At 43.8% G+C, this 27,838-nt stretch overlaps 1 protein-coding gene across 1 annotated transcript; it reads right to left on the reverse strand.

Annotated features, from left to right (window-relative positions):
- Positions 1 to 29: 29 nt before the first annotated feature.
- On the reverse strand, positions 30 to 26,931 carry LOC138968558 (uncharacterized). The gene is made up of 20 exons (XM_070341133.1): positions 26,836 to 26,931; positions 23,970 to 24,106; positions 20,453 to 20,604; positions 19,418 to 19,649; positions 18,934 to 19,137; positions 17,621 to 17,886; positions 16,994 to 17,231; positions 16,269 to 16,443; positions 15,446 to 15,589; positions 11,897 to 11,965; positions 11,467 to 11,603; positions 5,436 to 5,587; positions 4,774 to 5,005; positions 4,205 to 4,408; positions 3,582 to 3,806; positions 2,609 to 2,878; positions 2,072 to 2,246; positions 1,232 to 1,480; positions 599 to 830; positions 30 to 310 (listed from the first exon to the last, which is right to left on the reverse strand). Exons 1-20 carry the CDS (start codon positions 26,876 to 26,878, stop codon positions 73 to 75), a joined length of 3,774 nt encoding a protein of 1,257 aa, XP_070197234.1. The 5' UTR covers positions 26,879 to 26,931; the 3' UTR covers positions 30 to 72.
- Between the last annotated feature and the right edge of the window lie 907 nt (positions 26,932 to 27,838).

The following is a 27,838-nucleotide window of genomic DNA, read 5'->3' on the forward strand; positions in this document are numbered from 1 at the left end:
ATTGTGAATTTTTGAATCAATGCATCAACGACACAAAACTATTTAATAAAAATTCCACAACATCCGCCCCTCTCAAGGAATCGGATCGATAGTGCACGTACTCGACCCGAAGTGATAAACATTAAGATAGCCGCACCGAGCCACGTGATTGGAGGAAGAGAACGGGGGCTGACCGGCCGCTGACCCTGTGCATGACCCCGGGGTCACATCCCCCTCCCAGCCGCCCACGATGGCCTTCAGCTCGAAGTAGCCCTTCTCCGTCCTGGAGCAGTCCATGTCCACGTCTATCAGCCAGTAATGTTCGCCAAATCTGAAAAAAACCAATTAGGTTTTAAAGAGATTCAAGGTATAAGAGATTGTGATTTAATTTTTTTTTCTCCGTCTATCAGGCATGGGAATTATAAGCGATAGTGTCCACAGAAATTTGATCGCGGGTACAAGACACTGCTCGTCCTGCTTTTAAACAAAAGTTCAGTGCCACCAAAGCGTCCTGCAGCCATCTTCGCGAACTAGACTTCGTGAAGTGAACTTCGCCCAGTTCATATGAGCCTTGATCATGGCAGCAGTAGCTTTACAATATTCAGAAAGTGCCGCTCACGTGTTAAAGTCGCTATGCCCAGAGTGACTGGCGTCATTAGTGGTCCACACAGCGGGCGTTCCCTGTGCTTGCTGCCCCTGGTAGGAACCCTGCCCGGCCTCCGCGCCGTACCAGTCCAAGAAGTTATCTCCCTTGCTCCAGGCGTTCACTTTGGCGTAGTGCTCTCCCGTGCCCATGGCGCGGTGCCTGATGGGAATGGAACACGCGTCGCTGGAAACATCGGTAGAGCAACCTGCAATGTTGACAATACATCACATTAATAATATATCCCGTTAGTGCCCCCATACGACTCACAAAGTCTTACAAATGGCATATGTTTCTTTCCCTAAATGCACTGTGAGGTTGTTTCGATGGAATTACGAAGGTTGTGTCGATCTTTACGCTGTGTGAATGTGTGTCTGTACGTGGGGCGTGGGGAGGAGGTGGTGGTGGTGATATAATTCAGAAGCCATAGAGAGTCGTGAAGTCAACATTACGTTTTTGATTTTTGTTGTTGTTTTTAACAAACTTTTGATGGTATATAACATGTAAAAGACAGACAGACAGACAGACAGACTAGCTGCAGTCACCAAAGGCAAGTAAATCACGACGTAAAGCAAGCAAACAATGTAGCCCTAGACTAGACTGTTTGACCTTGTCTGTGGTCGTGTGCGATGCCTCCTCTGATGAACAGGTCCTGCCCTGGACTCGTCCTCTTCTCTAACAGCATGACAGTCCTACTAAATCCTGCAGGAGGTGTTACTGGAGGTGTTACAGGAGGCGTTACACCTCCACCCGTTACAACTCCGCTCGTTACACTTCCACCGGTGCCGCTGCCTGTATTTCCGTTTCCGGTACTCCCGCTTCCGCTTCCGGCTGCGTTACATCCTGTTGTTGGTCCGTCTGAAAATTAAAAGAGCTTAAGCCTGAGGGGTCAAATGAAAAATGAAATGAAAACAGGAGCGTGCGCTTCGAACAGGTAATTACAGGCAGAAAAAAAGCATATTTGTATTCCAAAATGAAAAAAAACTTCTGAGGTCATTTGCTTTACACTAGAAGACAGAACAGTACAACTCAAAACAATACAATACAATGCAATACAAAACAATACAATACAATACAAATACAATACAATACAATACAATACGATACGATACGATACGATACAACACAAATACAATACCATACAATACAATACCATACAATACAATGAAATACAATACAATACAGTACAACACATTACGATAAGACACTAAATTCATACGAGTTTATTAGTATCTGTAACGTATAGAAAACAGACATTTGCTTCAGTTGTAAAATGTTCGATCATACGAAATTATAGGATGCATTCTTTATCTTTTGAGAATATTTATAATATCCGTTAGTGGACCAAAATGCTCTCAAATTAAATGTGCCATTCGATAATGGCTCGTTAGATCACGAGGGTTTGTTTGACCTCCCCCATCCACAGAAATTCGTCTATTGTTTTCTTACCGACGACAAAAGCGACGACAGGGATGTCGCTGCTGTAGGGAGCCAGGTGGGCGCTGCCACTGCCATCCACCGTGATTTTCTGCTGACAGTTACTGATGAGGTCACAGTACTGGCCCGCTGGTAGCCCCGTCTGGAACGTCTTGTCAAATCCTTGCTTCCCCATGGCGAAGAAACCCTGGAGAATATAGGACGTTTGTTTGGATCAGTTATTTATCACAAAGTTATTCATTTGTTGACAATAATCGGAAACAGACTGCCAGGTGCAATAATTCTAGAATGGATCCAAATTCTTAAGGGTAAGCGTTTCAGCACTTGTGATGAAAAGACGTAAACTGAAATAAAGTTTACTTAACAACAATTAAGATTGAACGCGGAGCTTTTTCTCCGAGTATGTCTTTAAACGATAAAAAATGAACTTGTGTATTGTTCTCGTCAATTGTAAAGGAAGGCACAGTACAATCACAAATACAACAAACAACAAAACGAGCACTACTCCCATGCAACTGTATCAGCTCCAACACTTAGTTCGCCCTTTACCTTGGTTCCTCGAGCAAAAGCGACCACTTCTCCCTCCTGCACGTAATGGCTGACGTCAGTTCCGGTCACGTGGTTCCGGAAGGCGACCATGTTGGCAATAGCGGGCCAGCGGTGCTCGCACACCCATCCCCCGCTACACGTTCCGTCCGAGTTGATGGTGACGTCAGCCGTGTTGAAGGCTGCGTCATGGGGCGGGCCTTGGTCGGGGTTAGTGAAGCGGAACGAGCTCATTAGACGAGGTAGGCCGTAGTTCCACGCCAGAGTGAAAGCCTGTGGGACAGAACCGCAGTAAAAATGTAAGTTAATGCGAGCTGTATGTTATACCTGAGATGGGTGAGCCTGTGCAAATACTTCGAGGTGCACGAAACGTGTTGAACGTGAATACCAATATTACAGTATTCATGCATCAGTATGTACATCTGATTTATTAAAACGTTATTATCTGTACTTGGTGCGGATCGTACTTGTTGTTGTCAAAGACTGGGCTACGCAATTTTTTTCCAGGAGCTCATCATAGCGCTAGTAAAACTTGTTGTAAACCTGTATCAAGATTTCAAGATTTTATTCAGGTTTGGTCCCAGGGGTCTAAAAAACCAAAATAACAAGATTGGGCATAAATGTGTGACGATTTTTTTATATATTTTTTTTATCTCAATGCAAATATACATCGTGCAACAATGAAAGCCTCCCATCAGACGTCACAAACTGCAGCAAGCACACCGTCCATTTCACGAAATTCAGGACAGATGAATGAACTCTTTAGAGACACAAACAGGCCTCAAGCATCTTGCAAAAAGTGTACATTGTATGGGTTTTTTCACAACAAGGCACGACAGGGGCTTAATGCCACAAACCAGACACGACTGTCAACCCGTACTGCGAAACCTTTGAACTAAGAACAAAACTCATTTGAAAAAGAATGTTCAAGCAAGACTTTGATCTAGGGATACACGAAAAACACAAAATGACCTACCTGTCCCAGCATGTAGTCATGAGGCTTGTTGAAGGTCAGCATGTTGCCCCCTGCCCCGTGACCTCTCTGGTTGTCATGGTTATCCACAAAGGCCAGGGCGTGACCCGAGTCCAGCATGTTGGCGGCACCGATCTGCTTGAGGTAGCCAAAGTCCTGCAGGCCGTGCGCGATGGACCCTCCGTACTTGAACTCCGTCACGTAGCCCAAGTCGGCGTAGTCTGACGACTGTTTGGACATTGGAAGCAAAGGGAAGCAAGCGCTCTACATGCATATGACACGTGGAATAGATTGAGTGAAAGTTACGAAGAACCAATCTCCTGGCACCTGAGAGAATAACAAGCATAGACTACGGCTTGTTTTTGACCTGAAACAATCCCCTTTCCCACTGAACCTTACAAGGGCAGGTGACAAGACTAGATGTATAGCTGAGGCCCTAATTTCTCTCATCACGTGAAATAGAGTTCAATTCAGTTCAGATCATTCAGCACCCTCCCCACCCCTCTCTCTCTCTCTCTCTCTCTCTCTCTCTCTCTCTCTCTCTCTCTCTCTCTCTCTCTCTCCCCCCGGCTTCCCCACGCTCCCACACCAACTCACTCTCTCCTCAAAAACCCCAGGCCACTCACCCTAATGGCACCGTCTCCCAGATCGATGACCTCGTGCACAAAGAAAGGCTTTCCTCCGAACTGCGTGTCCTTCACCTTGGCCTCAATGGCCGCCAGGTCCTTGGGCCACATGTGTTTGGAGGCATCCAGCCTGAAGCCGGCCACCCCTAGCTCCACCATGTGGCTCAGCATGGCCACCTGCTTCTGCTGGACATCCGCCTGACTCTGGGGACACAACGACGGTAAGGAAACTCTAAGTTGTTATGTATCACATCATGTTAAAGCAGTTATGGTAATAGCACTGGATGATCGAATGTTGACTCGTCGTTGCGCGATCGAACCGTGTTGGGGTACACAGAAGCATTTCCCTACGGTTATCTACGATCCCTTCTTCTTTCCTCCGTCTTTTCTCTCTCATTTTGTTGTTGTTGCTATTGTTTTTGTGTCTTTGTTTGTTTGTTTTCCATCAGTTGAACGTAACCGTACGGGCCGGATAAATTGAGGAATACTACTTTTTGATTGGACAAAGAAGGTCGACGCCAACTTGACCCCTAACGATGTTAAGGTCCGGACGTTTTAAATAGCCTTACCTGGTCAAGATCAGCCAAGGTGAGCAGCTGACAGTTTCTCACTTCTTCCGCGTTTCCATAGTTCTGGATGTGTCCGGAACCCGATGGACACTTGGCCCTGGCGTTAAAGTTGGCGGCAACGAAGGGCACACCTGGATAGTCTAGCGTGCCCCCGTCATAGTGCGAGCCCGCCGTGCCCGTGCCCGACCGCTCCGTGCCCGTCATGTGATTCAGCTGAACGTCCACGTAGATTCTGTCCGGAACAGTTTGGTCTGGTTAATAATCGCACAGTTAACTTGGATGTTTAAATGGGGGTGTACATGTGAAGGGTGGGTGAGTGTGTAAAATTAGGGGGGCGGGGTGGGTTATTGGGTGGTTGTCATCCCAGTGGCACGTTGAAAGACTCGGTCAGTCTATCATAAGTGCAGGTGGCTGATTACACCTGAACACTCACACACACCTGGGTAGCGCGACTCTTGTTGTTGCTAGCTTTCCACACGGAGAAAGAGAACCGAATTTCCCAACAATGGGATAATAAAGAAATGGAAATTGGAAATGGAAACTGGAATTGAATTGAAATTGAAATTGGAAATTGGAAATTGGAAAAATGAAATTGGAAATTGAAATTGGTAATTGAAATTGGAAATTGAAATTGAAAATTAATGAATGGATAAAGAGTTCACCTGACACCTGCCGCGTTGCACCTGGACACCATGTCAGCAAACTGCTGCTCATCCCCGGACCTGGACACCAGTTTGTAGCTGACGGGCTGGTAGCGCTCCCACCACGGGTATGGCGGCTGGGTTATGATCGGGTGCTCCGTGGCGGGGGACACCTTTATAAATGAACACAGTTTGGAGCTGGTTGATGAGGGTATAGGTCCAATTCATTCTTCTTACTCGGCGTGACGTTATCAAATGGATCGGCTAGCTTTAGCCCTAAGGGGCACAACTCCGCTCATACTCTCTTCGCGCCGCCATATTGGATGCCGTCTTTGTTAGTTTTCTTCATTGCACTCTTGTTCTTTTTGCGTATTTCACTGTGTATGCAGACAAAATGAAGAAAACTGTGCATGCATGAGTCCAAAGGGGATCTGCCTTTTTAACACAACAGCACAACATAAAAAGTAAAGCAAGAATACATTATTATATTCATTTATTTATTCTTTATCTCAAATTACCATGCAGACAGTGCACCAAAATTCACAAGATAAAGCTCTCAAGACAGGCAAATGAGGTACAATGCAGCTCAGGTAACTACTGCAAAGTATAATTTTCAAAGCATCCTATCACAGTGTTCACTCTAAAGGCACAACCGATGGACAATTGTTGATTAGCGCACTGCACACAGCAAAAAATAACCAGTTATAATCGTCTTCTCCGCTCAGTAACTTCCTTCCAGTTGTCACCCTGATGGTAAACAACTTTAGGGATCCTAAAAAGTGCCTGCTGACTGCAGTTTTTGGCCACACAACGTGTCATTTTCACTTTTGTCGAGTCGCCACCCAACGCTCAAGCACTGTCAGAGATCGTGCAAGGCATCCAACATGGCGGCGGATGACCAATTCCAGAGAGTTACGACCCGTGATTCTCATACCGCGCGCGCCGAGTAGTCCAGGCATCTTAGCCACTTTAGTGAAGGGAACGTTGAAGTGACAATGACTAGGTTTAAAATGTCCCTTATCAGAAAGTTCAACCTCATTCGTTTGATGTTTATTAAGCACATTTTCATATAAAGTTGGCGCTTCATACGGAAAAATGGCTTTGAAATTGACCCAAATCCTTCTTTGGGCTCTGTAAATGTCGTTTGGGGGTATGGTTGTAAAATGGTATCTACTGGTCACCCCAATGTATAAACTGAAAACTATTTCTGCACCAGAACACGCAGAAAGGATTGTATCTGCCTGATGTCTGATGCTTTTCAAAATCCCCAACCACTAACACCTTCAAAACGGACTTTAACTGACACTGTTGTTTTTCCCTATATAATCCTTACTATTTTTCCGAGACGTCGTCGTGTTGTGTATTTAGCTTGCCACAACCTCATACATGGTCCTGAAAGTTAAAGTTGAAGAAAATACTAAAGATAAATGAAAAAGCTGACGCAGTGTCATTCGCACCGTGAATCCCCCCATGGGAACATACTAAAGTCTGGTTCCAAATAGGCTCAATTTCCTTCTATTTCTTTGTATTTCTGCCTCGTAGGGGTAGGGGTGTTCAAACCAAAGGCACCTTTAAACCAAAATTCAAATCACACATCTTACAATACTAAGACACTCAGCAGTAAAAGGGTGTCTGCTGGTAAAAAATTCCAAACAATCCTAAAAGTACTTCACTACTAAAAGTGCTTTTAAAAAGAGCCGTTATTTTTCCCTCTATATTCAGTATTGTGTTTTCTGCGAACATGTAGTCTATTTAGATGGTTGTCGTGTGCACTTGAGTTGCTAAAGCGTTTTCAGTTGGGCATATGTCGAAAAGCAAAGAATTAGCCCTTTGAAAACCATCAGAACTGTCACACAAAAATAACATTTACCTATCTCACCAACTGACCAAACATAGGGCTTTTCCTTATGTATTATGTATTGTCGTGTTTTTTGTAGCATACTTGTGAAAACAGCCACCACTGTTGTAAATGATACTTTAAAGAGCATTATTTCATTTTTACAGTTGAAGGACAACCTGGACTGCCGTATATTACAGCTGTTTTACAATCAGCCAAAATTTTCTTAACAAACGTATGTTAAGAACAACTCCCACAGTGAAATTGAAGGAAAACAAAGTGAAAATCCGCCTGCCATAGAGGAGCTAAAGAATCAACAATAAACGACTGCATGGATAGCTTGATGCACGAATGCATTGCGGACATGTTTGTCTCCAACCAAGAGAAAGTTCCAAAAAATCCCTTTTGTGCTTCTTATTATACAGTGACGTCAAAGACAGCCTTTTCTGCTGTTCATACATTCAGGGGTTATGGTTACACTAAACGACGTAGTTGTAGCCATACTGCCATCCAGATTTATTTTTTCCTTGCGAGCAGTCACAGGGTGTTTGTGCTGTCTGCCAACCGTTAGATGACCCCGCCCAAGTCTGTTAAGGGACCGTTTGACCGTTATAGAACGCGTCTTTTTGATTTTTTGGCACAGTTGGAAACGGTTGATTTTTATCCCTACCATTGTTTCCAAACATTATATAGGAATGTTTTGTGAACAACGGATAATAGCCGCTACTCGCATGTGTAGCAAAAGTGAGCGTACATACTCACCCTGGTCGTACAGCCGTTGTCCGTTGCCCGTCTTTATCTGTCTGTACTGAACATTACCTTTGGATATTTCTCCAACGCTATGAAGTGAAGAAACACCAAATGTTGCAAAATGTTGTATGACCCCAAGAGCTCAAAAAAGATACTTGAGAACCTTGACCTTACCATAAGGTCAAGGTCACAGGGAGAATTAATGTGGTCTAAAAACTGCAAAATTTCACATTGTGCCAGTTTTCTGGAAAACAAATTAAAAACAGCGGGCTTAGTTTTGTATGGTATACAAGAAAAAGAAAGCCTTATCTTCTGATACCATTTTGGTTGACCTCGCTTCAATGTCAAGGTCAGAGGAGCCCTTCAAAGTTGAATTGTAGACATATTTTGATGTGAGCTTGCCCCTTTAACTTTACTATGGACGATATCTCTTACAAACTTAAACACTGAGTGGGGCGTTTGTTAGAATTTCATAGTGAGCCACATCTGGTCACATATCGTTAGGGTCAAGGTCACATTGACCCCTATGAAAAATGTGACCAAGCCGGGTAAAGAAATCCATGTGTCTTGGTAAAAAATCTTAACAAAGCAAAGCCCATGCGACTCTCATGCTTGACCTTTGTCTTAAAGTGACCTTGACCTTCAGGTGACCTTGAAGGTGAAGGTCTAACAACTGAAGCTGGCAAGGACATTGTACACTATTAGAACTGTTTTACAGATTTTTCCTACCAAATTACACATGACCTTTGGCCAAGGTCAAGATCATCAAAGGTCACACATCACAAGGCTATCAATTCAAGACATAGGAAGCATAAACATACTTATTGGCACTTTCTACAAAGAGACATTGTCACTTTTAGTGATTCAATTGCCCGTTTCAGTCACATTTCATAAGGGGCAAAGTGACCTTGACCTTGATGATATGTGACTAAATGTGGCTCAATATCAGTATATAACATGTGCCCCACACAATTATGAAGTTTGAAAGATTTTTTTCATAGTTCAGGGTCAAGGTCACTTCAAAACATGTATACAATTCAACTTTGAAGGACTCCTGTGACCTTGACATTGAAGCGAGGTCAACCAAAATGGTATCAGAAGATAAGGCTTTCTTTTTCTTGTATACCATACAAAACTAAGCCCGCTGTTTTTAATTTGTTTTCCAGAAAACTGGCACAATGTGAAATTTTGCAGTTTTTAGACCACATTAATTCTCCCTGTGACCTTGACCTTATGGTAAGGTCAAGGTTCTCAAGTATCTTTTTTGAGCTCTTGGGGTCATACAACATTTTGCAACATTTGGTGTTTCTTCACTTCATAGCGTTGGAGAAATATCCAAAGGTAATGTTCAGTACAGACAGATAAAGACGGGCAACGGACAACGGCTGTACGACCAGGGTGAGTATGTACGCTCACTTTTGCTACACATGCGAGTAGCGGCTATTATCCGTTGTTCACAAAACATTCCTATATAATGTTTGGAAACAATGGTAGGGATAAAAATCAACCGTTTCCAACTGTGCCAAAAAATCAAAAAGACGCGTTCTATAACGGTCAAACGGTCCCTTAACAGACTTGGGCGGGGTCATCTAACGGTTGGCAGACAGCACAAACACCCTGTGACTGCTCGCAAGGAAAAAATAAATCTGGATGGCAGTATGGCTACAACTACGTCGTTTAGTGTAACCATAACCCCTGAATGTATGAACAGCAGAAAAGGCTGTCTTTGACGTCACTGTATAATAAGAAGCACAAAAGGGATTTTTTGGAACTTTCTCTTGGTTGGAGACAAACATGTCCGCAATGCATTCGTGCATCAAGCTATCCATGCAGTCGTTTATTGTTGATTCTTTAGCTCCTCTATGGCAGGGGGATTTTCAATTTGTTTTCCTTCAATTTCACTATGGGAGTTGTTCTTAACATACGTTTGTTAAGAAAATTTTGGCTGATTGTAAAACAGCTGTAATATACGGCAGTCCAGGTTGTCCTTCAACTGTAAAAATGAAATAATGCTCTTTAAAGTATCATTTACAACAGTGGTGGCTGTTTTCACAAGTATGCTACAAAAAACACGACAATACATAATACATAAGGAAAAGCCCTATGTTTGGTCAGTTGGTGAGATAGGTAAATGTTATTTTTGTGTGACAGTTCTGATGGTTTTCAAAGGGCTAATTCTTTGCTTTTCGACATATGCCCAACTGAAAACGCTTTAGCAACTCAAGTGCACACGACAACCATCTAAATAGACTACATGTTCGCAGAAAACACAATACTGAATATAGAGGGAAAAATAACGGCTCTTTTTAAAAGCACTTTTAGTAGTGAAGTACTTTTAGGATTGTTTGGAATTTTTTACCAGCAGACACCCTTTTACTGCTGAGTGTCTTAGTATTGTAAGATGTGTGATTTGAATTTTGGTTTAAAGGTGCCTTTGGTTTGAACACCCCTACCCCTACGAGGCAGAAATACAAAGAAATAGAAGGAAATTGAGCCTATTTGGAACCAGACTTTAGTATGTTCCCATGGGGGGATTCACGGTGCGAATGACACTGCGTCAGCTTTTTCATTTATCTTTAGTATTTTCTTCAACTTTAACTTTCAGGACCATGTATGAGGTTGTGGCAAGCTAAATACACAACACGACGACGTCTCGGAAAAATAGTAAGGATTATATAGGGAAAAACAACAGTGTCAGTTAAAGTCCGTTTTGAAGGTGTTAGTGGTTGGGGATTTTGAAAAGCATCAGACATCAGGCAGATACAATCCTTTCTGCGTGTTCTGGTGCAGAAATAGTTTTCAGTTTATACATTGGGGTGACCAGTAGATACCATTTTACAACCATACCCCCAAACGACATTTACAGAGCCCAAAGAAGGATTTGGGTCAATTTCAAAGCCATTTTTCCGTATGAAGCGCCAACTTTATATGAAAATGTGCTTAATAAACATCAAACGAATGAGGTTGAACTTTCTGATAAGGGACATTTTAAACCTAGTCATTGTCACTTCAACGTTGTTCTCTAATATGCCTGGACTAGAGTAGAAATGCTGTTGTTAACTTGAGTTTCTGCAATGGGCCTATAGGCAAGTAAGCATGGAAGCTTGCGCGGAAACACGCTCACTTACAAGTACGAACGCATGTATACATACAGACATGGACAGACCGACAGACAGACACAGACACAGACACACAGACACAGATACACACACACACAGACACACACACACACACACGTACACACGTTCACATACACGCACGCACGCATGACTGTACTCACACACCGTCGCACGCACGCATGCACTCTCACACCCACACACACACACACACACACACACACACACACACACACACACGCTCACACACACACATACACACACACACACGCACACACGCACACACACACACACACACACACACACACACACACACACACACACACACACACACACACCCAACACACACCTGAACACCGCAGAAGCCCATAGGTCCGAGGAATCGCTCACACTCCTGTGCGATGTCTGTCCACTTCCACTCAAACAGGTGCACAAGGACCTGCTTGCCGCCACAGTGCGGGTCGGTGTAATCGCCTTGTGTCACCGCTGTCAGCACGTGAAAAACGTCACTTTGGAGAAGTTCGATAAGTTTTCTTCTATCATTTTAATGGGTGTCATCGCAAAGACAAGTTTTTACTCATATTCATAATACATTCAGATTTCTGTATAATTATTCACTGGAACATCATAAGACATTTTCAACATTAACGCGTTCGCTCACACGCGCACACAGGAACGTACGCACCGCACACACACACACACACACACACACACACACACACACACACACACACACACACACACACACACACACACACACACACACACAGGGGACTCACATGTATCGGAACCAGCAGCAGCAGAACCCCAGGCCGGATCACAGGTAGAGCCAGCATTAGTTCCGGAGGCTAGAACATTAAAAATATCATCCTGCTCGTAACAACCGTCATTTCAGCTATATATCTTTTGATGTACCTTAGTACTTGTTGTTCTCGTATGGGGTTTCCAACACTATTGTTCAGATGCTTGAATTTGTTTATAAATCGCGTTTTGGTAAGTGGAGCATAACCATATTCAAATTAATTATTTTTCACGGAGGCATCTCATATAGATTTTCATAAAGACTACTAAATACTATTACTAACCAGGGCCGGACCAAATGAGTTGTAAGGGGGGGGGGGGCCTCCTTTTTTTTTTTTGGGGGGGGGGGGGGGGGGGGCAAATCAGCGAGAAAAAAAAAGGAAAAAAAAGACACAAGGTACATGCTTTTTCCAGGGGTGGGGTTCCGGAACCCCTGGAACCCCCCCCCCCCCCCCCCCTGGGTCCGGCCCTGCTAACCCTCCCCTCTATCAAGCCTCACGCACTGGTTCACCAGGTAACCACATGAAATTCAACGTACTCCTGTCATTTGCCCGTGTGAAATATTCGTTTGAAAGGAATTAACTATAGAACAAGATGAGATAGCTGGCTGTGAGGTCTTGCTGAAGAGTGTAACTCTGCTGTTTGTTCGTAGCCCTTGTTGAAACATAAACATCATTCAAGCCGCAAAAGTTATTTCACTCGCAAAATCATTGTGATTTGATTGTCTTGAATCGATTTTGAGAGGAATACATAGCAAAACAAATCACAATTTTTGATTTAAATGGGAGCACTCAAGTATCAGATGGTCTCAAATTAGCCCTCCTGTCTCTTTCTGTCTGTCTGTCTGTCTGTCTGTCTCTCTCTCTCTCTCTCTCTCTCTCTCTTTCTTTTTCCTCCACCCTCTTTGTCATTTCTACGAGAGTTTAGGTTTATTTTCATCCAACCAAGCTTTACAAACCCTTATCGGTTAAAAACCATGTTCTTTATTTTCACAATAGAACCTAAGCTAGCAAATGTGCCAGAACATTACACGTTTACTGTTTTATTCTCGCCGTACTGTAACTGATCCAAATTTGGCAGGAGAGATAACATTCTAGGTATTAAGTCTTATGTTTCTTTTTTGAGTTTAGAATGCACTCAAAACCCCGTTGACGAGTTCACCAAGATCAAGTCAACGACCAGAACCACAGCGACAAATAGTAGAACAACAGGTCACGTGTTTCGCTGATACAAACACATATCACTCCCACTTAGCATTTTGCAACAACAGTCACCAGCTGAATTGTCTAATGACGAATTATTGTGGCTTTAGACACGCATGGCTGAACGCAATTACGCTTGTGATTTTTCTGGCCACAAAGGTCCGACTGGGTGTGTTTAATCTGGGACGAAAGCTGTTGTGTCAACAACGTGATCCTAATCGCCGGTCGCAATCACAACTCCTGCTGACGATACCTGGCACAGAATGTCACCAGGTGTAGTACATGCCACTAGTTTCTGAACGTGGCCAGACATTGCATGAAAATAAGAACATGTCATGGGACTAGACCAGTGTTCTTGCTCTTGAACGTAGAAAGAAATCGCATGACACAATGACACTTCATACAAAAATACCAGTGTCGTCTGTATCTTTTCCTCTCGTCTTAATGTTAAACTGTTGTACATTCCTCTGTAGACAGTATCATACTTCGCCAACGTTTCAGCTTTTACATAAATCGAGATAGGAAAATGAACCGAACCTTTGGGGGGTTGGTTGCGCCGTACTTCAATAGCTGTTGACTTCTTCTTACAGAAAATCAAATATACTAATTTTTGAACAGTTTATCAACAAAGTTTTTATAAAAAACACCATCCGCGGTTCATCTCTGTCTCTGTCTCTGTCTCTGTGTCTCTCTCTCTCTCTCTCTCTCTCTCTCTCTCTCTCTCTCTCTCTCTCTGTCTCTCTCTGTCTCTCTCTCTCTCTCTCTCTCTCTCTCTCTCTCTCTCTCTCTCTCTCTCTCAACGTGTATATAGCCATGTGAATAGTTTTTCTGCCTTTTCTTTATTTTTTTTTATTAATTTTTTTTTATTTTTTTATTTTTTTTACTGTCATGCTTATCTTTTGTAATTGTTTTACGTGTGTATACATTTATATGTATTTAAGATTAGAATAGTCCCTCTCTGGGCGAGGGCTGGTTGAAAAGAAGCTCGTTTATATTGCTTATGCCACAACCCTCGTAAAATAAAATTTGATTTGATTTGATTTGATTTGATTTGATCTCTCTCTCTCTCTCTCTCTCTCTCTCTCTCTCTCTCTCTCTCTCTCTCTCTCTCTCTCTCTCTCTGTGTGTCTCTCTCTCTCTCTGTCTCTCTCTGTCTCTGGCTGGTTGAAAAGAAGCTCGTTTATATTGCTTGTGCCACAACACTCGTAAAATAAAATTTGATTTGATTTGATTTGATTTGATATCTCTCTTTCTCTCTTTCAGTACGACCTTTTCCCGTTCTACACCCCCTCCCCACCTTAGGTTTGTATATGGGCCGATGGCGACAAGTCCAATCCAATCCAAAAGTCAAACAAGTCGCGTAAAGCGAAAATACTACACTTTTAGTCAAGCTGTCGAACTCACAGAATGAAACTGAACGCACTGCAATTTTTCAGCAAGACCGTATACTCGTAGCATCGTCAGTCCACCGCTTGTGGCAAAGGCAGTGAAATTGACAAGAAGAGCGGGGTAGTAGTTGCGCTGAGAAGGATAGCACGCTTTTCTGTACCTCTCTTCGTTTTAACTTTCTGAGCGTGTTTTTAATCCAAACATATCATATCTATATGTTTTTGGAATCAGGAACCGACAAGGAATAAGATGAAAGTGTTTTTAAATTGATTTCGAAAATTTAATTTTGATCATAATTTTTATATTTTTAATTTTTAGAGCTTGTTTTTAATCCAAATATAACATATTTATATGTTTTTGGAATCAGGAAATGATGAAGAATAAGATGAACGTAAATTTGGATCGTTTTATAAAAAAATTTTTTTTTTACAATTTTCAGATTTTTAATGACCAAAGTCATTAATTAATTTTTAAGCCACCAAGCTGAAATGCAATACCGAAGTCCGGCCTTCGTCGAAGATTGCTTGGCCAAAATTTCAATCAATTTGATTGAAAAATGAGGGTGTGACAGTGCCGCCTCAACTTTTACAAAAAGCCGGATATGACGTCATCAAAGACACTTATATAAAAAAAGAAACAAAATATCCGGGGATATCATTCCCAGAAACTCTCATGTAAAATTTCATAAAGATCGGTCCAGTAGTTCAGTCTGAATCGCTCTACACACACACACGCACAGACAGACACACAGACACACACACACACACACTCACACACACATACACACACACACACACACACACACACACACACACACATACACCACGACGCTCGTCTCGATTCTTCCTCTATGTTAAAACATTTAGTCAAAACTTGACTAAATGTAACAAGTATGTACGACTCAAACGGCACAAAACAGTTAGTAAGAAAAGAAACCTGGTGTGGTGTTCTGTCCTGCAGAGGGATTGGTTGCCTTGATGGTCGGCTGCGTTGGTAGCGGCCCCTCCGTGATGATTCCGTGACCTGATCCAACATTTGACGATCCTGCCGCGCCTTCCTGTATGGGACTCGTGGGCCCTCCTGCACAGATAAATCTTCAGTTTGATGTGTGTACACACTGTACATTTGCTTAGTTAGGTTATTCGTTGGTCGGCTAGCGTACTCGCATGGTTAGGATTGCTATCAGTTCTTTCAAGTTCAGTGTATCCCAAGTAAAGTATAAATTCAAGGATGGGTACTTGTCGTAGTTGTCGCATTTTTCTGCGACAAACTGCAGAAGCGGATGTGCGACAAACTCTTTGTTGACATAAACCCACTCGCTGCAAGGAGTGCGCATGCGACAATTAAATCTATCTGGTATCTGCGATAGGCTGATAATTAGTTCCCATCCCTACGTTGTGCACGCTTAAAACCCAGTAATGTGTATTTAAGATGTCCCAAATAGTCTCTTGTACTGGGGACAGAAAAAAGCAAATTAGCATAGCACAGCATTTGAGATAGTGACAAAAGATTGTGTTGGCAAACGAAAACTTAAATCTGACCAGAATAGGAACAAGAGACTGCAGATGAGAAGAATAATAACAAGATAACAATAACAATGTACTCAACAGAAACATGGACAATAAACACTTTTTTTTTATTATCCATGTTTCTGGTGAGTACATCATTGTTATCTTGTTAAACCTGACCGTGGTTATTTTTTTGCTCGTTGCCCCCATTCCCTTCCACTTTGTCCACAATGCCATGACGAATTACTGACCAGCAATGATGGCCACGACGGGGTCTGCATTGTTGGCCGGCTTGACGTGGGCGTTACCACTGCCATCCACCGTGATCTTCTGCTGGCAGTTACTGATGAGGTCACAGTACTGGCCCGCGGGTAGCCCCGTCTGGAACGTCTGGTCAAACCCTCGCTTCCCCATGGCGAAGAAACCCTGATTGAAAACAGAAAGATTCGGGGCAAGAAATACCATGTCAGTCGATGGCTTGGCTTAAATGTCACGCAGATGTATTTGCCTCAGTTTTTGAAAAGAAAAAACTCTTCCATTACCCATGATAACCAGACAGAGTTATTTCCGAACATCGTCTGTTGAGCTTTGTTTGGAATTCAACCCACAACTCCTCCATAACCTGATAACCATTCCACAACCCCTAATAACCAGACAGAGTTATTTCTGAACATCGTCTGTTGAGCTTTGTTTGGAATTCAACCCACAACTCTTCCATAACCTGATAACCATTCCACAACCCCTAATAACCAGACAGAGTTATTTCCGAACATCGTCTGTTGAGCTTTGTTTGGAATTCAACCCACAACTCTTCCATAACCTCATAACCATTCCACAACCCCTAATAACCCGACAGAGTTATTTCCGAACATCGTCTGTTGAGGCTTGTCTTAGATTCCAACCAATCGGAACCAGCGCTTGGGTCCGTCCAAGCTTTGGCCTTTCCCCCTGCACCCCGCCCGGCTAGCTCTCTCACCTTGTTGCCACGCGAGAAGCTGACCACGTCGCCCTGCTGGTTGTAGTGCTGGACCTTCGTGCCGGTCACCGCGTTCCTGAAGAGTGCCATGCCCCGGATGGAAGGCCAGCGATGCTCGCACACCCAGCCCCCGCCGCAGCTGCCGTCGCTGTTGATGGGGACGTCGGCGGTGCTGTAGTCGCCGTTGTGAGGCGGGCCCTGGTCTGAATTGTCGCCGAACTCGTAGGAGCTCATCACTCTGTTGGGAGGGGAGGCATCGTAGAGTTTTTTTGGGAGAGCGTTTGTTGGGGTTGCATTCAGCGCAGTAGAAGATTCTTGGCTCCCTAGCTTTTGCACCTACTCACTGAAGCCTAAATGCGTGTCCATCTGCATTATGAAGATTAAGTTCATTTCCAACCGCCCCATCATGCCTTACTTCAAACTCAAAAATCCGGTATTTCAAGTTGTCCTAATTGTGCATCTCCTCAATGCGTATTCAAACACCTTATAAAGCCATAGTTTGCAGTTACACCATTGCCAAAGCCACAGTGCATAGTAAAATCCATAGTTTATGTTCACATCCACATTGTCTATTGCCAAAGCCACTGTGCATATTAAATACCATAGTTCACGTCCATACCCACCCACCTGGTAAAGCCATAGTCCCAGGCTAGAGTGAAAGCCGTGGCCAGTCTGTAGTCCAGAGGCCGCTCGTGGGTGGTGATGCGACCGCCGCCGCCGTGACCTCGCTGGTTGTCGTGGTTGTCGACGAAGATGAGGGCGTGGTCGCTGTCGGCCATGCCCCAGCCGTAGTCCACCACCGCCTGCAGGCTTCCGAAGTTCTGGACGCCCTCCGTGATCTTCTGGCAGTAGCGGAACTCCGTCACGCGACCCACACCGTAGTACTCGTTTACCTGGCGGGACAAAGGGTGTTCTTGTCGTTCACAGCTTCTAAGCCTTACCTTTGACTGGGTGGAATGAAACCCTCCTTTTAAGCCCCCCCCCTCCCTCCCTCCACCCATTTCTTATAACCCTGTTTTCTGTTGATATGATTTCTACATTTACTTCCATTTTAAAACCTGACTTTCTCAGAATTGTTTTATGTTTTGAAAGGGGTATCCACAGTAAAACGTATTTTCACATGTAGCAGATCCGAGATAGCTTATCACATCACTCCACGACTGGGCGGAGAAGAGTTGACGGTTGAAGATTTTTTTCTTCAGTTCTCTGTCGATTTATATTACATTTACAAGACGAAATACAGACAATGGAAAAACATAACACACTTTAAATGCCACAGTATCATCATCGTGTTCTCTGGCTCTGTTAGGGTACCGCTGTTTTGAGAAATCACTTCCCCCCTATTTGTGCCATTCCCTCAGTATCTACGAGCCATCCCGTTCTCTCAGATCCTCCTCTGAAAAACTCCTTCGCATCCCCAAAACCAGGACCAAGACCTCTGGTGAAAGAACCTTTAGGTACCAGATTCCGACCGTCTGGAACTGGCTTCCAAGTTCTATCCGTGACTCCAGCAGCCTTTCCTCCTTCAAATCACAACTCAAAACATACCTGTTTCGTAAAGCCTTTGCTTAGCCTGAGTAGACTCTCCACAACTCTATTCTGTTTTGGAACTCTCTACCCTGTATGTGCTTTATGGTCTATTTGTCAATGGTATCTTTGTGTGTGCGCGTGCGTATGTGCTTGCGTGCGTGTGTGTGTGTGTGTGTGTATATGTGTGTGTGTGTGTGTGTGTGTGTAGGCCTACTTTTAACATTGTACGCTAAGTTTTTGCTTAGTGCTTGGGTTCTTGGTGTTATGTCTCAGTTAAATGTATGCTTTGTATGCTTGTTGATTTGTGCTAGTTTATTCTATAATGAATTTGTAAAGCGCCTGGAGCCAATTGATGGGACTCGCGCTATAGAAAAGTTATTTATTATTATTATTATTATTATTATTATCACTTTGATGGCCCCGTCGTTCTGGTCGATGACCTCATGCATGTAGAAAGGCTTGCCGCCAAACTGGGTGTCCTTGGTGGCGCCCTCTATGGCGGCGATGTCCTTGGGCCACATGTGCTTGGAGGCGTCCACCCGGAACCCAGCCACCCCAATGTCGATCAGGTGGTTCAGGAACCCTACGATCTTCTCACGCACGTAGGCTTGGCCCTGGAAGAATGAATGCGAGAAGAAGTTGTTGTCAACATTGCTGGACGTTTCCATGTTGTTATTGTTTGCTTACACCTGCTGTTTCACTTTCTTACCGCCCTCCCCACCTTCCATAGATATGGCCGTAGAGAGAACAATCAACGATAACGGTACTGTCAATATTAGGAAGCATTTGAACATCCTCCTCCTCCTCCTTCTCCTCCTTCCCCTCCTTCTCGTCATCATCGTCGTCGTCATCACCGCAACCACCACCACCTACACCTCGCCATTATTTCCTCACCTGGTCGAGATCGGAGAGACTCAACAGGTAACAGTTGCGGACGTTGTTGGGATCGCCATAGTTGTTGACGTGGCCGTCGCCGGAGGGGCATTTGCTGCGAGGGTTGAAGTTGGGGGCGGTGAAAGGAACACCCGGGTAGCTCAGGCTGGTCCCGTCATAGGGCGTGCCCCCTGAACCTTTCCCGCTATTCTCAGTCCCGGACATATGGTTGACGACGATATCCACGTAAACCCTGTTGTGTTCGTCGGGTGGGGCGAAGAATGGAATTACGAACATTTAACAACATTTATGCAGTGAAACACTGGGGTTTTGTTGTTTGTTTTTTAGATTCCAGAGAACTCTGTTCAAGTAGAGGTGCTTGTTCTTGTATTGTCAACGGAAATATGTGTGCAATGGTTTGAAGGATGAATTTATTTTGTAGAGTGCGTCTAAAGGCGGAACGAGGTTGATGTCATGATGTATTCAGGGACATTTTGAATGCTATGTCTTCGTACACCCCCCCTCCCCTTTCGCCCCCTAATCATTGTTAGGAGGGCTAAATAATTGTGCCTAAGCAAAAATAAAATTGTGTGAATGTGTCATTTGGCAATTTCATTTCGCAATAATTTTTGAAAATGTCATTAGAACATGTACTTCTTTTTCATGTCGAGTGTGGTTGTCCTGTACATTTATATTCATGTTCGGGTATCTAAAACCGTGCGCACGGCTCCTCTCTTTTTTTCTTCTGTTTTCTACAAAATACAAAGTTACACTTGGTAAAATTCAATTGCTCTAATTTAATTCTCTCCGGCAAAAGTCCGCAATGTAGTTATGACCCTTGAACATGAAAATTATGTTTACGGAATTAATCTAATTTCAAAGTCCTAATTATCACCTTTTATTCCGATTTTACTCCTGTTTCAACCCATCGCCACTGTTATCTTTGTCTGCAAAGTTTGATACCTCGCAACATATCCATTGAATTGGGGACACTATTTTTGAACATTAAAATTAGTTAATCGGTGGCTGATTTCAGAGAATGCAGTTCACACGAACCTGACCCCAACAGCATTGCATCTTTTGACCATGTCAGCAAACTCAGCCTCATTGCCTCCCCTTGACACCAGTTTGTAGCTCACTGGTTGGTACCTCTGCCACCAGGGGGCAGGCGGGGTCGTGATGACCACGTGCTCGTTGGGTGGCGACACCTGGTGTTAATGATGAGAAAGAACTGACGATTGAAATAGCGGGACTGCTGAAAACATGAAGCGAATGAGAGCAGGGAGGATGACGCAAGTGAAACACAATTAAATGTACTCAAGGGACGACTGCTGAAAACATGAAGCGAATGAGTGCAGGGAAGATAACACAAGTGAAAAACAATTAAATGTATTCAAGTTACGAGTGTTACTGTGCGTGTGTGAATGTTAACGTTCTCTATATAACGAGTACAGCCAGTAATTGTAACGGAAAATACGATCATGTGACCGGACAACGCATATCCGTACACAAATGTTATATGCACCAAGTTAAAGTTAGGTCTTGTTCCAGTTTGACACCATTTATTGACAATTTGGTAAATGGAAATTAATGTTGCTTCAATTGTTCGCTTCATTGTTGTTTTGTCTAAAGCACCTGTAGACCGTGCAGGCGCGGGATAATTCCTTCTTATAAAAAAAAGTTCGACTCACCATCGCAGATCCTGCCAGGATTTTTCATTGTACAGATACCAAATTAAACATTCTGACTGCTTGCTGTGGTGCGTTGGATTTTTTTAATGAATATTGACACACTAGTGACTTTTAAAAATTTAATTCATAGAAAAATGCCCACTCTGCCCAGAGAGCACCAAGGCTGTTCTCGTGGTATGTGATCCACCAAGGCTGTTCTCATGGTATGTGATCCACCAAGGCTGTTCGCATGGTATGTGATCCACCAAGGCTGTTCTCATGGTATGTGATCCACCAAGGCTGTTCGCATGGTATGTGATCCACCAAGGCTGTTCGCATGGGATGTGATCCACCAAGGCTGTTCTCATGGTATGTGATCCACCAAGGCTGTTCTCATGGTATGTGATCCACCAAGGCTGTTCTCATGGTATGTGATCCACCAAGGCTGTTCGCATGGTATGTGATCCACCAAGGCTGTTCTCATGGTATGTGATCCACCAAGGCTGTTCGCATGGTATGTGATCCCCCAAGGCTGTTCTCGTGGTATGTGATCCACCAAGGCTGTTCGCATGGTATGTGATCCACCAAGGCTGTTCTCATGGTATGTGATCCACCAAGGCTGTTCTCATGGTATGTGATCCACCAAGGCTGTTCTCGTGGTATGTGATCCACCAAGGCTGTTCGCATGGTATGTGATCCACCAAGGCTGTTCTCATGGTATGTGATCCACCAAGGCTGTTCTCATGGTATGTGATCCACCAAGGCTGTTCGCATGGTATGTGATCCACCAAGGCTGTTCGCATGGTATGTGATCCACCAAGGCTGTTCGCATGGTATGTGATCCACCAAGGCTGTTCGCATGGTATGTGACCCACCAAGGCTGTTCTCGTGGTATGTGATCCACCAAGGCTGTTCGCATGGTATGTGATCCACCAAGGCTGTTCTCATGGTATGTGATCCACCAAGGCTGTTCGCAAGGTATGTGATCCACCAAGGCTTTTCTCGTGGTATGTGATCCACCTAGGCTGTTCGCATGGTATGTGATCCACCAAGGCTGTTCTCATGGTATGTGATCCACCAAGGCTGTTCTCATGGTATGTGATCCACCAAGGCTGTTCGCATGGTATGTGATCCACCAAGGCTGTTCGCATGGTATGTGACCCACCAAGGCTGTTCTCGTGGTATGACCGTATGTGATCCACCAAGGCTGTTCGCATGGTATGTGATCCACCAAGGCTGTTCGCATGGTATGTGATCCACCAAGGCTGTTCGCATGGTATGTGATCCACCAAGGCTGTTCGCATGGTATGTGATCCACCAAGGCTGTTCTCATGGTATGTGATCCACCAAGGCTGTTCTCATGGTATGTGATCCACCAAGGCTGTTCTCATGGTATGTGATCCACCAAGGCTGTTCTCGTGGTATGTGATCCACCAAGGCTGTTCTCATGGTATGTGATCCACCAAGGCTGTTCTCATGGTATGTGATCCACCAAGGCTGTTCGCATGGTATGTGATCCACCAAGGCTGTTCTCATGGTATGTGATCCACCAAGGCTGTTCTCATGGTATGGGATCCACCAAGGCTGTTCGCATGGTATGTGATCCACCAAGGCTGTTCTCATGGTATGTGATCCACCAAGGCTGTTCGCATGGTATGGGATCCACCAAGGCTGTTCGCATGGTATGTGATCCACCAAGGCTGTTCTCATGGTATGTGATCCACCAAGGCTGTTCGCATGGTATGTGATCCACCAAGGCTGTTCTCATGGTATGTGATCCACCAAGGCTGTTCGCATGGTATGTGATCCACCAAGGCTGTTCTCATGGTATGTGATCTACCAAGGCTGTTCGCATGGTATGTGATCCACCAATGCTGTTCTCATGGTATGTGATCCACCAAGGCTGTTCTCATGGTATTTGATCCACCAAGGCTGTTCTCATGGTATGTGATCCACCAAGGCTGTTCGCATGGTATTTGATCCATCAAGGCTGTTCTCATGGTATGTGATCCACCAAGGCTGTTCTCATGGTTTGTGATCCACCAAGGCTGTTCGCATGGTATGTGATCCACCAAGGCTGTTCTCATGGTATGTGATCCACCAAGGCTGTTCGCATGGTATTTGATCCATCAAGGCTGTTCTCATGGTATGTGATCCACCAAGGCTGTTCTCATGGTATGTGATCCACCAAGGCTGTTCGTATGGTATGTGATCCACCAAGGCTGTTCGCATGGTATGTGATCCACCAAGGCTGTTCTCATGGTATGTGATCCACCAAGGCTGTTCGCATGGTATGTGATCCACCAAGGCTGTTCTCATGGTATGTGATCCACCAAGGCTGTTCGCATGGTATGTGATCCACCAAGGCTGTTCGCATGGTATGTGACCCACCAAGGCTGTTCTCGTGGTATGTGATCCACCAAGGCTGTTCGCATGGTATGTGATCCACCAAGGCTGTTCGCATGGTATGTGATCCACCAAGGCTGTTCTCATGGTATGTGATCCACCAAGGCTGTTCTCATGGTATGTGATCCACCAAGGCTGTTCTCATGGTATGTGATCCACCAAGGCTGTTCGCATGGTATGTGATCCACCAAGGCTGTTCTCATGGTATGTGATCCACCAAGGCTGTTCTCATGGTATGTGATCCACCAAGGCTGTTCGCATGGTATGTGATCCACCAAGGCTGTTCTCATGGTATGTGATCCACCAAGGCTGTTCGCATGGTATTTGATCCATCAAGGCTGTTCGCATGGTATTTGACCCATCAAGTAGAGATGGTTTTATCCAATGTAAAAACCTGGCCAGATCTCATATTGTGAGCCAAAGTTTTCACGGGAAAGGAGTGTGCCTTTAACGTTCCTTTGCTTTTGCTGAAGTGACTATACAGTTGTTACACTCACCTGCAGTCCGCAGAACCCCCATGGCCCGAGGAATCGCTCACACTCCTTGGCTATCTCTGTCCACTTCCACTCGAACAGGTGTACGATGACCTGCTTGCCCCCACAGTGCGGGTCAAGGTACTCCCCGCTCACCAAGGCTGCACACATTGCAGCTCATTACAACGTCATCAATGAGTTCGGCCAATTGACGAATTCCAAAAAATAACTCTGTCGGGTTTGTATGAGTTGTGAAAGAGTGAATACCCTTGCTTTTTACTCGGACAAATATTGGAGGGGCCAATCACTAGCGAGGGCTAGGGGTGTGTCGCAAACACGTGGACACGAGCACGTGCAAAGTTATTTGTCAGAGGAAAAGCAAGGGTATTCACTCTATCACAACCTTTACAAACATGGAATACACATATTAATATTTCTGTTATGTTTCGACATGGTAGAACACATAGTCATCTTCTCTATGTAATGTGTTGATATGGTAGAACACACAATTATCTTTTCTCTGTTATGTTTTGACGTGTTTGAACACACATTCATCATTATTTCTGTATTATTTCGACATGGTAGAACACAGTCATCTTCTCTCTGTTATGTTTAGACGTGTTTGAACACACATTCATCAATATCTCTGTATTATTTCGACATGATAGAACACACAGCCATCATTATCTTGTTAGTATGTTTTCATACGGTTAAATCCACAGTCATCAACATTTTTCTACTATGTTTCAAAAACGAAGAACCTATTGTCTTCAAGGTTCCTTTGAAAGCTATCCACATGGTAGAACCCACATTCACCAATATCTCTCTATTATGTTTTCACAGGGTAGAACTCACAGTCATCAACAACTGTCTGTTATGTTTCCACCCGCAGCCATCAACATCTTTCTATTATGTTTCCACCTGGTAGAACCCACAGCCATCAGCATTTCTCGGTTACGATTCCACAGGGTAGAACTCACAGCCATCAGCATTTCTCCGTTACGATTCCACAGGGTAGAACTCACAGCCATCAGCATTTCTCCGTTACGTTTCCACATGGTAGAACCCACAGCCATCAGAATGTCTTCGTTACGTTTCCACATGGTAGAACCAACAGCCATCAACATCTCTCTGCTACGTTTCCACATGGTACAACCCACAGCCACAGTCATCACAATAATGATCTTTCCATAGAGAAACTATCAGATTACATCATATAGACTATCTTATGATTTCAAGAAAGATTCCGACGCAGGAAAGATGGCAGGACATGAAATTATGACGATAAAATTATAAGAAGGGAGAAGTAGGACAGAGAGAGAGAACGGATGGGGGTTGGGATGACGAACAACAGTGCCTCAATCGCCAATTTCAATTTCACTGCATCAGCAGAAAATACAATAAATTGAGCGCTAATCATTTCAAGATGCTCATTCGAACACATAATACCGTCTTTAAACATCACCTAATTATACAAATAACGTTTCACAAGTGTCTGACAGAGAAAGACGCACACAATGATAATCGAACAATGGAACAAAGTGTACGCGTACTCCCTTTTGTATAGGGCCATTATATCCTAGTTTGTTCAACTTTAGGGGTTTTCTCAGCGCGAACCTATTTTGACCGGCTGATAGTACAGGTTGCACTTACGACCAGATTGCAGCAGAGATAAAATATATGACTTGACTTGGAACTACATTTTTCGCAGAGGCTAAGCATTATTCAAAACTGCATGAGTTTAAATGTTATTAAAAGGCCAGACCTGGAAGAGTAAAATCCTGCCCTGGCGACCATCTCCCAATAACGACTTCCTGCCCACAACGACCACCCAAATGTACTGTGACGCGTTTTAAACATAAATAATTCACTTGTCTACAACCACTTCTCTTTGATCTATCCCTTATGTGGTCGTTATTGACATGTTCGTATATACTACAAATTCTACAAATTCTTACTACAAATTCTTGAAGTATGCTACACGCGCCTCCGAACGTCAAACAGACGATTACATTGGTATGTGTCACGCCGGTTTGGGATGATACAAGCGTGATGGGTGGCCGAGTGGTAACGCACTTGCGCTCGGAAGCGAGAGGTTGCGTGTTCGACCCTGGGTCAGGCCGCAATTTTCTCCCCCCTTTCCTAACCTAGGTGGTGGGTTCAAGTGCTAGTCTTTCGGATGAGACGAAAAACCGAGGTCCCTTCGTGTACACTACATTGGGGTGTGCACGTTAAAGATCCCACGATTGACAAAAGGGTCTTTCCTGGCAAAATTGTATAGGCATAGATAAAAATGTCCACCAAATACCCGTTTGACTTGGAATAATAGGCCGTGAAAGGTGAATGTTCGCCTAATAGGCTTGAAGTTTGCTGGTCGATGTGAATGCGTTATACATTGTGTGTAAAAAATGTCTGTTTGTCTGTCTGTCTGTAAAAAAAATTCCATTTTCAAACGGCAGAAATTAATATGTAAAGCGCGGAGAGCACAGTTGTGGTTCGCGCTATATAAGCTCCCCATAATATAAGCTCCCCATAATAATAATGTTGTCAAGAACCAGACCCTGCTCATTTTGAACAAATGCACTTGACGTAAACGTAACAAATCTTAGTTTCCACACGACATTTTACTAAAATAATGAGTATCAAATCGCATTTTTACATCCCCTCTCCACCGAAATGAAATCTTCTTGAAGACTTAGATTAGATGTTTAAAACTTTGACATCTGCCCAAGTTCAATTTCGTGAAAAATCACAACTCTGGTCAAATTGTTCCCAGCATTTCTGGGCTTAAACCTTCACAAAACAGGGAAGACGAAATCGGGGTTTGAGTTGGAGGAGGAGAAGAAGGATGAGGATGAGGAGAAGGCTACATTATATAACCATTACTTACCTGCAAATGCAGCGAGAGTGACTACTACACCTAGACGAGTCATTGTGTAGGCTACTGCGTAAACATACCCACGTTGCTCTATAAATCTGTTTCACGAAGTATAAGGCCTTATCAATGAATGTAGGGTCTTCTTCAGAGGTCAGTGTTACAGATTGTTCTCAAAGTTGGTCTTTTCTGATTTAATAGCTAATGCTGCTTAGTGCACCTTGTGATTTTGGTGGCTCTGCATGTAAAAATGAAGGAAATATATCAATTCAATGTTATGTAGTTCGAAAACACAAGGCTACGACACGCATAACTTGCATGTTACAGCTTTAATCACATTCAAAATGTATTGAAAGCTGTAACATGCAAGTTATTCGTGTCGTAGCCTTGTGTTTCGAACTACATAACTTTGAATTGATCTATTTCCGTCATTTTTACACGCAGAGCCACCAAAATGAAAATCACAAGGTACACTAAGCACAAGCTAGTCCACGTCTCTATTACACGAAGTGTGTGTTTGGGTGCATACCATATCAATAAAACAGCTTTGAATGCAAGGTTTTGGTTTTTGGCAGCAATATTTTCAAGAAGTCTTTCAATACGGGCACTGTGAGCTATATTTTCAATGATCACTTTAATGCAGAAAAAAGAGGATTATATGAGGTACATGTTAGACACCCACTAAAGTTACATCATGCATTTTGGGAAGTTTAAGTGATATTTCTAGTCCTACTACCCTTCTACTGTAGTTCTTCATGTTATCGATATGAGGACCGTAGTTTTTGTGTTATCCTTGCAAAACACGCTGTAGCTATTTATCCGGCGTGCCTACCCCCTCCTGCTTCCATTGCCCACTTGAACGTTTGTCTTGTACGAGAGTTCAGTTTTCGACAAACATGGACGTGCATTTTTCAGCCAGGCCGTGGCTACCTATGAAGGGAGAAAGTGAGCAGTAATTTTCCCAAACTTGTGTTTTCCCCCAACATAATTATTCATGCTAGACGTGCAGAGTTTCATG

This window comes from Littorina saxatilis, linkage group LG6, assembly GCF_037325665.1.
Source record: "Littorina saxatilis isolate snail1 linkage group LG6, US_GU_Lsax_2.0, whole genome shotgun sequence".
Classification (NCBI taxonomy): Eukaryota; Metazoa; Mollusca; class Gastropoda; order Littorinimorpha; family Littorinidae; genus Littorina; species Littorina saxatilis.

Bases quoted from the DNA above. Each gene is read 5' to 3' on its own strand.
- LOC138968558 (XM_070341133.1), bottom strand. From the start codon at position 26,878: ATGACTCGTCTAGGTGTAGTAGTCACTCTCGCTGCATTTGCAG. The intron at 11,604-11,896 runs GTGAGTCCCCTG...ACGTGCTGACAG, and splicing joins TGCTGCTGGTTCCGATACAT to CGGTGACACAAGGCGATTAC. The intron at 5,006-5,435 runs GTGAACTCTTTA...TGTTCCGGACAG, and splicing joins TGCAACGCGGCAGGTGTCAG to AATCTACGTGGACGTTCAGC.